Source organism: Bactrocera neohumeralis, chromosome 6, assembly GCF_024586455.1.
Source record: "Bactrocera neohumeralis isolate Rockhampton chromosome 6, APGP_CSIRO_Bneo_wtdbg2-racon-allhic-juicebox.fasta_v2, whole genome shotgun sequence".
NCBI classification, from domain to species: Eukaryota; Metazoa; Arthropoda; class Insecta; order Diptera; family Tephritidae; genus Bactrocera; species Bactrocera neohumeralis.
Window position 1 is genome coordinate 37,231,236 of NC_065923.1, and position 12,495 is coordinate 37,243,730.

At 37.0% G+C, this 12,495-nt stretch overlaps 1 protein-coding gene across 1 annotated transcript in view; it reads left to right on the top strand.

Moving 5' to 3' along the window:
• The window catches only part of LOC126761911 (uncharacterized), a 38,893-nt gene extending 26,398 nt beyond the window's left edge, over positions 1-12,495 (top strand). Inside the window, exons 13-21 of the mRNA XM_050478346.1 lie at positions 3,607-3,727; positions 3,850-4,044; positions 4,179-4,379; positions 4,438-4,598; positions 6,368-6,490; positions 6,656-6,810; positions 8,927-9,089; positions 9,255-9,344; positions 12,268-12,495. Of these exons, the coding sequence (XP_050334303.1) occupies positions 3,607-3,727; positions 3,850-4,044; positions 4,179-4,379; positions 4,438-4,598; positions 6,368-6,490; positions 6,656-6,810; positions 8,927-9,089; positions 9,255-9,344; positions 12,268-12,363 (1,305 nt within the window). The 3' untranslated portion in view covers positions 12,364-12,495. The remainder of the gene's footprint in view (positions 1-3,606; positions 3,728-3,849; positions 4,045-4,178; positions 4,380-4,437; positions 4,599-6,367; positions 6,491-6,655; positions 6,811-8,926; positions 9,090-9,254; positions 9,345-12,267) is intronic.

Genomic DNA, 12,495 nt, shown 5'->3' on the forward strand with positions numbered 1-12,495 from the left:
AAGTTTGAAATGCGTCGGTCAAGTAGTTTTGAAATGACAGTGAACACGGACTTTGAAAAGGTAGTTTTGAGGAAGACGCGACCAAAATTTATAAACTAAAAAGTGACAAAAAAAATTACCCTATCTTGTCAAAAGAGTGCTGGATAATATACAAAAGATCCAAACAAAATTACTCAATCCATATTTAAGAACAAAATTCGCAAAAAAAGTATTTTTTTTACCATGAAAACATTGCACCCTTAATGACTTGTTTTAAGCGAATTCAAAATAAATAAATTATTAACAAGTAAGAAATAGAGAGAGAAATTTTTTATGCAAATGGTCAAGGAAAATTTCGGGTCATCTCCCAAGTGAGAAAGTTCTGGACGGCACCATGATTAGAAAGCGTAGGTCAGCAACCAGCACTTGTGGTGTTGCAAAAGTCTTCTGGCCCAGGAGCGTTAAAGATCCATTGAATTGTTAGCCCCTTGCAAGTTTCACATTGCCGCAATAATAGGCGTTTTACTGGCAAAGAAGAAAATCAACATAGAATGGAGTCTATTGGGACTAGGAGCTGGACTGATTACGTTACTCAAGTACTCATGTTCGGACAAATGTTTTTTCGGAATTTTATAAAGATAACCATTACCTGAGGAACGTCCCCGATTGATATGTACGGTATGTACATTGTAACAAAAAAGTATCCGGAAATTCTTAATAAAAGGCAAAATATTTAATTATTCATCAATATTTATTTTGCCGCCTTCAAAGCTATCCCCATCAGATGTAATACACTTATGCCAACTATTTTTCCAGTCCTCAAAACACTTTGTCTCTTCGATCGACTGAAAACGGGTTCCACACAGCGGCAATGCAAGTGTGGTTTTTTTCTTTGAGTTCGGTCACAATCGTACTCTTTAAAAAAAATTCAGATTTATCTTAACGATTCGAGCAAGAACGCGTTTCTTACCCAAAATATTCAGAAATGTTGAGCTCTCTTGCTATCTTTCAAACACTTGGCTGATGATTTGCAAGCACCATATCTTTCACTTTTTTAATATTTTCATCAGTTGAAGACATCGAAGGTCGCCAGGACGACGCACGTCTTCAACGCTCTCTCGACCGCCTTGAACTCTGTGAACCAGTGTTTTGATGAAATTGAAACATCGTAAGCGTTTTCCAACATTCGCAAAGATTCCGCATACGAAATTTGGCCAGAAATACAGAATCAGAGACAAATTCTTTCTTCAATATTTTTATCCATTGAAAAAATTGCAACGCACTACAGAGTAGTACCGATTTAAGCAGCTGCTGTATACAAAGTGGTTGTCAGCTAGTGCTCACGTTTGGCATAGTAATTCAGGACAGTCCTACCAACTTATAAAAATACAATTTTTAAAATATTATTTACTCAAGGAATTTAACTGCAATTTCCGGGTGTTATTTTGTCACGATGTATTGAGTGTATTGGGGCTAGAAGCAGTTCTTTGCTGATTGCGTTCCTAAACTATGTTCGGTCCTATGTTTTCTCGGAAAATTATGGAAATAACTCTTACCTGACGAACTTCGATTGATATATATATTACGATTGATATATATGTTACATAGTCTACTGGAAGTTCGAAAATATTTATATTAGTTATAGGGGGGCTAGAGAGGAATGAAATTACATATGGGCAAAGGACCATAAAAAGCGATATCTTGAAATGTTATTGGTGTTGATCTTCCAGAGATAGACGAAATTATGACTTTCGTGACTGTAAAAGTGACGTATGGGCAAAGGACCATAAATCATCCGCAGAACCAGGATTTCGTACGCCAACGGTTGTACACTCTTATAGAAAACTTTACCTTATTTTCCAGATCTGCACTGGATCTTTCGTGCTGTAAAAAGCAGCTTTAAAATCGACAAAGAGGTGGTGCATGTCAGTCTTCCTTTCACGGGCTAATCAGTTTGCTGATGGTGAGCTTCAGTCAGTTCACACACTACACTCGATAAGACCTTATTGACGATATTAAAGAGGGTTATCCCACGATAATTGGCGCAGATTGTGGGGTTCCCCTTTTTGTGGTTTGGGCAGAACACACTAAGGTGCCAATCATCGGACATGATTTGATTCGACCATATCTTACAAGGAACCACCTTGTTAGTTCTTCGCCACCGTATTTAAATAGCTCGGCCGGTAATACTTCGGCTATTGCTGCTTCGCTTTTCTTCAGGTGGGTAATTGCTATTCGAACTTCATCACAGTCGGGCAATGGAACATCTATTCCATCGTCAACGATTGGGGAATCAGTTTCGTCATCTCCAGATGTAACACTTTTACTGCCGTTCAGTAGACTGGAGAAATCTTCCCTTTCCAGTTGGTTTTAATCCATTGCACTTTAATTGCGCTGCATTATATGGATAAATCCAGTACTATTGTAAAAGTAAATGTCTCATCCGTGTCTGGTTTGATACCAAAGCAATGCTGTAACGATACCCCAATCTCCATGTTCGCCAGACATTGCTTCCGGTGACTTTTTCCTACTTCAAAAAATAAAAAGATCGTTAAAGGGCCGTCGTTTCAAAAGATTGAAGAAAGGCTGTGCCATAAAGTTTGAAGAAATGTTTCGACGATTGGAAGGCGACAATAATAATATAGGCAAATGGATAAATATATTTTCTTTTCTGTTATTTTTTAAACCCACCTATACAGCAAATGTAAATTATAACCCGATTTCGCTGATTTTCAAATTTCTGAACTGCACTTTAGTCAAATTGGTGCAGTATTTTAGAATGTTTACATGAAAATTTGCATTTAACTTATGACAAAGCGTCTCTTCTTCAAATCTGATCAGGTCCATGTACTAGACTAATAATTATCTGTCATTAAATGCGGCGTTTCTGATGTGGTTCTTCATGTAGCGTTTTAGTAGTTTTTATATATAGAAGGCCAATATTTTAGGAATCATAGAACTAGAGCTTACGGTAATTGGACTCCTGGAAAGCTTTTGATATAAGGCGGAATCTTTTAGCTTAGAAGTTTATTATTTAAAGTTTATATAAACTGCTGCTTTATTGTGTAGGATTGTACTACATATATGTATGTGTGTACTTCTTTAAGTTTACGAAATGCTTCTACAGTTAAATGTAGTTCAAAAATTATGCTTTGCCCTCTTGATGAAATTTTTCATGCAATTGAATTTTTAAAATCCAATTAAGAGCATTTTCTCTTACGAGACTTTGTGCAACTCAACTGCTTCCACGTTATTCATCAATCACAGCAAATATTCAATCACAGCAAATGCAAAAATGCTATCGCCGAAGGAATCTGAAAGGTCCTTCCCTCATAGTCCCTCCCTCATAGGTATTTGCCACATTTGGCATTGAACTTTTATTTTCTCGTTACTGCTATTTAACTTTCCGCGCAGCTATGCTGATTGATATCAGGGAGAATCGTTAGTTTGCAATTTTTCAACATGAACACGCTTCGCACGCTAATGTTGTTGTTGTTAATGCTTAAGTACGTGGCAATGAATCGAAAATAAAAGTGCAACTGTGAAGTGGAATATGCAAAAATTCGAACGCTTGAGCTGTGGTACTGCATTCGTGTATTCTGAGTTATTGCAAGCGGTACCTTGCAGCAGCGGGAGTCGAAAGAATATATATTTGCAGCAGCGAATATGGCAAAGGGCAATCGAGTGGCGGCGAGCAGCGAGCCATCACCGCAGAACACTAACACCATGCATCATGCCTTGAGACCATGTAAGTACTGCAACTTCCCATACGCAGCTGACGAGTTCAGCGTGCGTCATATTGCATATTATCAATATTTGATTTTTTTTATAAAAGTCTTGTAACATTTCGATTCTTGTGTATTTACATAGTTATGATGATCTCACAAGTGTTGGCCACGTTGCCGGTGAGTGGTGCGTGCCGCAAATCGTATGCGGAGCGCGTTCACTTCAGCTGGTGCACGCTCATATCATGCCTTTCCCTCATCATGATCGCCTTTTCACTCATCGATGTGGTGCTCTCGACGAAAGTGGTGATGGAGTTCGGCCTGAAGCTGTACACAGTGGGTAAAATATTAATGAAGATTTGTAGTAGCAGCACGCCCCAAGTCTCCTGTGCTTCTGTGCTTGTGTCTACATGAGTACTTGCTCGCTCAAGGGCGTTTACTTTTCCCCATAATCGGTATGTATGTTTCTTGCAGGTCCTTTCAGCTTCAGCATCATATCGGCGGTGAGCGTCAGCAGCTTTTTGCAGCTCGCACGAAAATGGCCAGATCTGATAAAGCATATGTATCGCTGTGAACTTTCTGTGTTTCTACAGAAATCCTATGCTAATGGAGAATCCCGTAACTTCACTAATAATGTTCGTAAATTTGGTGCTATTTTACTTTTCGGTGCAGCAAGTAAGCAATTTTGCCAATATCCATTTTGTTGCATTTGAAAGAATTTCGGCTTTCGTAGTGGAGCACTCTGTGTACATTGGAACTGCAATTTTCAATAATGATTTTCAAATTAAGAAGTGCAATTTAACGGTGGATTTTTGGAAAAATTATTACATGCGCGAACGTTTGCAGATTTTTTCGATATTCAACTACCACGCATGGTTGATTCCATTGGTGCAGGTAATTGATTTCCACTCAGGTAAATGATGTGCTTGTTAAGAAAAACAACAAAAAGTAAACTTCGACTGTACAGTTGTTATAATACCCTTTACAGGTGCTTATTTCCAGTTTGTATGACAGCTATATTCTATAGTAGACCGAAATGAACAATCCCTTCGGAAATTATAGCAAGGGACTAAGTACTAATCTGTGCCGAATTTGGTGAAGAAACTTCATCAAATTAAAAAGTTTTTCATACAAGGACTTGAGTTTAATAGGTCAATTTGTATGGCAGCTATATTCTATAGTTGTTAGATGTGAACGAATTTTTCAGAGATGGTAGCAATGCCTTCAGTAATAGTATCTGCCAAATTTGGTGTATATAACTCGTCTAATTAAAAAGTTTAACGTACAAGGGGTTGAGTTTGATCGGTCAGTTTGTATGGCACCTATTGACTATAGTATCGATTTGAACAATTTTTTCGGATATTATTATGTGCCATTAAGTACTAATCTGTGCCGAATTTGGTGAAGAAACTTCGTCAAATTAAAAAGTTTTGCATACAAGGTCTTGAGTTCAAAAATACTATTTGTATGGCAGCTATATTCTATAGTTGTCCGATATCGACAGTTCTGACAAATGAGCAGCTGCTTTATGAAGAGAGAACATGTTTAAAATTTCATATCGATATCTCAAAAATTTAAGGACTTATTCGCGTATATATAAAATCGGCTCAAATCGTTACGATGGCCGTTTATAATGGTTTGTCAAAAAAGTCTTGCGGTATTTTTATTGAATTTTTTTTATTGAAATTGAAATGAATTTTTGATGACTCATGCCCAGCTCTTGACCGATGCTACGGCTGCTACTATGCCAGTCTCTTTCGACCAATTTAGCGATTTTATCGCAATATTCGACGACAGGCCTTCCGGAGCGTGGCGCATCTTCGACCACCTCTACACAAGAACGAAAACGTTGAAACCATCGTTGTGTGGTGGAAATGGAAACTGTATCGGGTCCATAAACTGCACAAATTTTATTGGCGGCTTGAAATGCATTTTTGCCTTTATCTTAGTACTGTAAAATATGCCGTATTTTCTCTTTAGCTCCATGTTTGCGACGCTATAACTCACGAACGACTTAAAAGAAACGACAATCAATCAAACACGTGTTAGCGCGTGAAATGGGCTTTCCAAAAAGGTATAGCATGACCCGATGCGACGAATAAAACTAGAACTACGCGCTTTCAGCGCCAATTAGCGAAAATATCGCAAGACTTTTTTGACAACCTAATATATACTTTATAAGGTCTCCGACGCTTCATTTTGCGTGTTAGAAACATCGTATGAAGTTAATATACCTTGCTCAGGGTCTAATTATTCCGGACAAGTTTTGATAATTATCACCACTACGAGGTTAAGAAAAATCCGCATGATCTTCACTGAAAGTTCCTGACAATTCAAAAAGGCTTTCGAGGTATGTCCGGTTAAGTTCAAAAGACGTAAATAATTGCGAATCTCTTGTAGTAGCATCCTGCTTAGTTGAACTAGGTGAAATCAAAGGTTTATTGAGTGTATGATAGGTACACTTTTCCCGAATTAATAAAGAAGTCTGAAAGAAATGTAGCAATATAATGATTACTTAATCTTAGCAAAAAAGTGAACAGATTATCTAAGTTGTTGTTTGATATGAAATGATTTTGCGAGAGCGCATAACTCAGACATATCGCGGAGAGAATTGCTGAACAGTGGGCAGCTGTTTGAAGTAAATTAACTATATTTCTTTTCAGTGGATTACCATATCGACTACCTTTGCTTGGAACTATGTAGATATATTCTTAAGCATGATCTTCCGTTGCTTTGCGATACGTTTCCGACAAATGCATTGGCGAATTAAGCGACATGCGAAAAAGGTAAATAAGATCCTAAGCTTCATAACTATATGTAAGTCTCAGGTTTTGTCACAAACCTGACTTAAATTTGCAATAGATGTTGCTATTTTCACTTATAATTATCTGCACAGCTTTACATTGCTTTACGCATATTCATTGCTTTAAATAATTTTTTGTAATCCTCAGCAAATGCCTGATGACTTCTGGCACGAGGTGCGTAACGATTTCATGAGCCTAGTAGATTTGCTGCGTCTTTTCGACGATGGAATGTCAACCTTGATACTTGTGTCTTGTTGCAATAATCTCTACTTTATATGCGTGCAAATATTTCATAGTTTCAAGTAAGTTATATTCCGTCACATATGTAGTAACTGTTTGATTTACTTTGCCTTTGAAAGTTACAAATAGAAAAAGCAATGGTTAGGAATTACTTATAGTAGAACTCTTAGTCTTTAAAAGCCACTATCTTCAAAGAGATAAATAAAAATAAATTTGTTATTTTTATTTAAATTTTTTTTCTTAGCTCGTTAATATGCTAGATATTGGTCTGCCACGCAGTAATAAAATATTCGAATTGCGTGAAACAGTAGTGGAAAGACCAAAATTCAAGTAATGGTCAGTCATAGAAAATATGTGGGGCATTCTTAATCTGTATATTTACAAATTCATTGCCATAAAACTTGAAATTAAAAAATAATGTTTTCAGAAATAATGCTTGAATGAAATATTATTAAAACCACGATTATATTCTTCAGCCACTACTACTTTGACTAGAAATTGTCAAAACTTATGCCAAAAATTTTAAATTATAGTTCCCAAGAAAACGCTTGAATAAATCTACGAAAAGTTATTAAACTAAAATTTAGAATTTACCAATTCCTCTCTGCTAATAAAAAACAAAGCGTTTTATTTATTTTTGTCTGGTGTATCAAACCAAGTTCTTTGTATCTATGGTATCTATGGTATCTCAAACAATACATATTAAGAGTGATCCATTTCGGGGTTCGCCGACTTTTTTAAAGAAAAAACATAAAAAAACTTCAAATTTAATGGTGAATGTTTATTAATTTGAAAGAACATTCTTTGGCATTTGTTTTTTGAAAATTATCTCTTTCAAATATTGGTCGTGGTTACGTCTCAGATGGTCCATCCGTTTAGTCAATTTTCGATGACTCGTTCGAGCTTTTCGACTGGTAACTGGCGAATGGTACGCATGATGTTTTGCTGTAAGGTCTGAATGGAAGCGAGATTGTCCGCATAGACTTTACATATCTCTACAGGAAGAAGTTTAACGGTGTGATATCATATGATCTTGGTGGCCAATCGTCCGACCCAAAACGTGTAATTATCGGCTCACCGAAGTGTTCTCTTAATAAATCCATTGATTGATGCGATGCGTGTGAAGTGGTGCCGTCTTGTTGAAACCAAATGTCGAGATCACGAGCTTCAATTTCAGGCCTCAAATAGTCGTTTAACATGGCGCGTTAATGGTCGTCATTGACGGTTACGTTCTCACCGGCATTTTGGAGAAATATGGACCGATGATTCCACCGACCTACAAACCACACCAAACGGTTGTTTGTTTGTTTGTTGGATGAAATGGTAACTCTTGAATCTCAATTCTGTTTGTTTACATACCCATTGAGCGAGAAATAGATCTTTTCGCTGAACAAAATTTGGGCGAATATTATCCAATAATGAATGCTGGGTCTGAAGATTGGTGATGGTGTTGCGAATAGTACGTTCAGTAGGCCGATTATGTTGACCATAAGTTGAGCGTAGCGCGTAACAAATTTTTTACAGAACGTGAAATTTCACAATAAAGTTGAACGTTTTGTAAACGTTGTTCAGGCGTAAGTCCTGTCATGATAAAATGCCAAACAATACTAAACAAAAACAGCATGGCAACTTGACACAACTCAGGCATGATCTGTCGAAGAAATACCATTGGAAAAAGTGCCTCTACTTGGAACATCCGTGAGATCGAATATTAGCACTGCTTGAATCAGTGGAATTTGTCTGTGGAAATACCTAAGTTTGAAATAATAAGACATTTTCTGGGCTATAATTCAATCTATGATTTACTCACTAGGTACCACGACAAAAATATATGGGACAGCAACATCATAGAGATAATAGTGTAGTCTTTAGTAATACAGAATACATTTTGTTTTAAATTACTTTACGCTTTCTATTAATTGCAGCAAAATCGTAAAATCTTATTTAGTTATAAGAGTTTCTGTTGAGTAAGAGAAGCGAATGCAATGAGAAACGCTTTAAAATGTTAAAATATTTTCAACAATATTATTTTCGTCCTTTATTGAATATATTTTCTTGAACAGCTGATTGATCGATTTGTTTTTATTTCATAATAAATATAAAAATATCCTGCAACTGTCTGACACAGCGACTCACAAATTTTGTTACTGCTTTATCTTTCTTACCTCTACCACACAGCAACCGAGACAACTTTATGAAAGAGTTTTATTTTTGGTTTTCATTGCTCTTCGTGTTGGTGCGCATCTTAACAATGATGCTGTCAGCCGGTGCGGTGCATGACGAGGCAAAGCAAATAATGTCGACTATGTATGAGATCCCAACGAAGTTTTGGTGCCTTGAAGTGAGTAAAATGTGTGTTTATACGTATTCGTACAAAATCGCTTGTCCACGTATGCGTTCTCATGCCAAGACTTTTTTCCTTCGAGTATTTATTTGTACGAAACATTACGAATTTATTTCAACATTCATTGTACAGCTTTGGAAAACTATTGTTCTTATTTTCTAGCTGAGACGTTTAAACGAAATCATCGTACACGATTTGGTTGCTTTTAGTGGCAAGAGTTTCTTCTTTCTGACGCGTCGCCTCATATTTGCGGTAAGTGAGTCATCATTTTTAGACAATCAATGAACCATTCACTGAAATACACGCATAGATATTATATTGTGCACTTCTATGCTTATCCATGCGGTGAAATAGCTTGAGCGGGACATGTGAAAATTGAGATTTTTTCAAGAATACATATTTACGGTCTAGTCATTTAGGAAAGTGAAAAGTGAGAACCTGTCTTTTAATTCGCTGAACTATGTCAATGACCATAAATCTTTCACAGAACTTTTTTCTCGAAAACTCGCAACGTCGACTCATCAGTTGTTGTCACCGCCCAAGCCTCTGCACCATATAGCAGGACGGGAATTATGAGTGACTTATAGAGTTTGGTTTCGACCAGCTGGGTAGCGGCACCTTCCCAGTTAAGAGACCGGACATTCCAGGTGCATGCCCTTAAATCATAGTCCTTAATTTGTTTCTCATGGTCGTCATCAAAAGGGGGGTCACTCATCCGATGCTTGTTCGTTTTCATTGGGTGCGATTTTTACGTGGCGGGTCCCAAACCCAGCGCACAACCCTGCGGAGGGGATGTTTCGCCTTCTCACTTTAGCTCGCCTTCAAACGGATGTTCTCAGGCTACCCAGAGGATACTTGGTCAAAGACCGGAAGTATTGAGCTGCTTGACCCATATGTAAAAGAATCGTTTTTCTGGCCACTCCTCACTTGCGTGAACTTCTACACATGACTCCATCCTCCAAGTAAATTCCCAGAGCGTGTGTGGCCTGACGTTGTCCTGGTGAAGCAAAATTCCCATCCTATTGACCAAAGCTGGCCGCTCCCGGGTAGCCGACTTCAAACGGTCTCTTTCTTTGGCAGTAAAGATCATAATTAAGAAATTGGTAGTAGCAGAGCAGCTCATAGTGAATGATTCTCTGTAAATACTGCCAAAAACCTAGCAAATCCGTCCTCACCGTCAATCATGGCCCACCGCGAATCGATCAATACCTTTTTTGCTTACCTAGCTGATCCACTTCTCATTACCAGTAATCGTGTGCTTTAGAAACGGATCGGTTCAACAGTGATTCGTAGATTTAGATTTAGGTTTAGCTTGATGTCGACTTCTTTTTTTATCCACCGTTATTTAAAAGGTTTCAAACGATTTACAAACAATACTGAGCCAAGCATTTACATAACAGAAGTCAACGATAAAACGAGATATGGATTACGAAAAAAAATCGGTCTAGATTTTGATTTACTTTCCATAAACCTATCATAATAATATCCAAATATATAGATATAATTACTATATTACTATTGATTTCCCACTATGCCAACAGTTTTTCCAGTCCTCGAAACATTTTTCATAAGCACTTTTTAGGATCGAGTTCAGCTCTTTCAGCGAATTTTGTTTTATCTCTTCGAGCGACTGAAAACGGGTTCCATTCCGATAATTGCTTGTCAAACTCTTAAACCCTTGTCTCATCGGCAGCTATAATGCTCTCCATGAATGCGGGATCGGAATTCGTACGGTCAAGCCACAGAGATCTGTTTATGGTACTATTTTTGAAAAAAAAAAAAAATCAGCGTTATCGGGACAAGTCGAGAAAGAACGCGTTTCATACCAAAAATATCCATGAAAATCATTCGAACGGACTCGCAAGAGATGCCGAGCTCACTTGCCATCTCTCTAGCACATACCTGACGATTTATTTTGACGATAATATTTTCATCAGTTAAAGAGGTTGAGGGTCATCAATGACTTTAACGATTTTCGGCCAATTTTGAAGGCTTTGTACCACTCGTAGGCTTGTGTTTTCGATAAAACTGAATCACCGTAAGCCTGTTCCAAAATTCGCAATGATTCCCCGCACGGAATTTGGTTAGAAAAACAAAATTTGAGACAAATTCTTTGTTCGATATTGTTATTCATTGTAAAAATCGCAACGAGCTATTGAGGTGTAGGGACTTAAGCAGTAGCTCTAAACAAACTAGTTGACAGCTTGCCCTCATATTTGGCATAGTAATTTAGGCCAGTCCTACCAACTTAGCGAGGTTTGTTTTGAAATATCATTTAAAGGGGGATTTAATTGCAATTTGCGTGCGCTTTTTTGTCACAATATATATAATTAAATATACATATTAAATTTACCACAAAGTTTATAACACCCTGAAGGAAGCGTCGGAGACCTTATAAAATATATACATATATTGAAGTACATACTACATTAACTTTATGATGCGCTGAGTCAATTTAGCTACCTGTGACTGAAATAAACCTTCCGTAAATTGATCCGCAAAAATTGCGCGCCTGGCTCCACTGTGCCTCGGTCTGTATATGCACAAACTAGTTCCTCAGTCTTAAAGATATCCATCTGAAATTCTGCATACCTACTTTTCCTCCCAAGCACATGTCGGAAGTGACATCGGATTATTATGCATAGATATAGCTACCATACAAACTGAATGTTCAAAATAATGCCGCTATTTGAAAAACTTTTTTTGTGCAAAATTACGGTACATTTTTTGAACAAATTATGCAAATCGGATCATTATAGCATATATCTACCATACAAACTGATCGAAATTAAGATTTTGTATGGAAATTTTTCTATTTGTGATATATAGCTTCGGTGCACCGAATTCTTCGAATCTTTGTTTGGGTGAAGATAAAAAGCTGCAGACTAAAATCATATCAGTATGAGGGTGTATACATGTATTATTTAGTTCTGAGATACCAATTTTTCCCTTATTTTGTTCGTAGTTTCTTTGGTTTTTGCTAAAATATGACTTTTAAGATATTTCATCGCCAAAAGCAATCACTTAAATCCCAAATTTGATTATTCAAGCTCCGTCTTAAGCTATTTCATTGGATTGGTAAATATAGTATATGATTAATATATATGTATGTATATAGTGATGTTTGAAATCGAATATGCATATATACATACATATATTCCCTTGTACTCATCAGATGGCTGGCACTATTGTTGTGTACGAATTGGTGCTAATCGATCAGGTGGAGGATAAGGATGTGGTAACAGACTTTTGCACATCACGCAATGTTTAAGCGTTTAGAAAGGCAGACAAGCGAGCCGACACTGTTAAATATGGAATAGCGCACTTTGAAAGATTCAATGTTAAAGGAAACCACCTAAATAATGTGTGTAAAGATAAATTATTTTTTAAACGAAAAGCACAT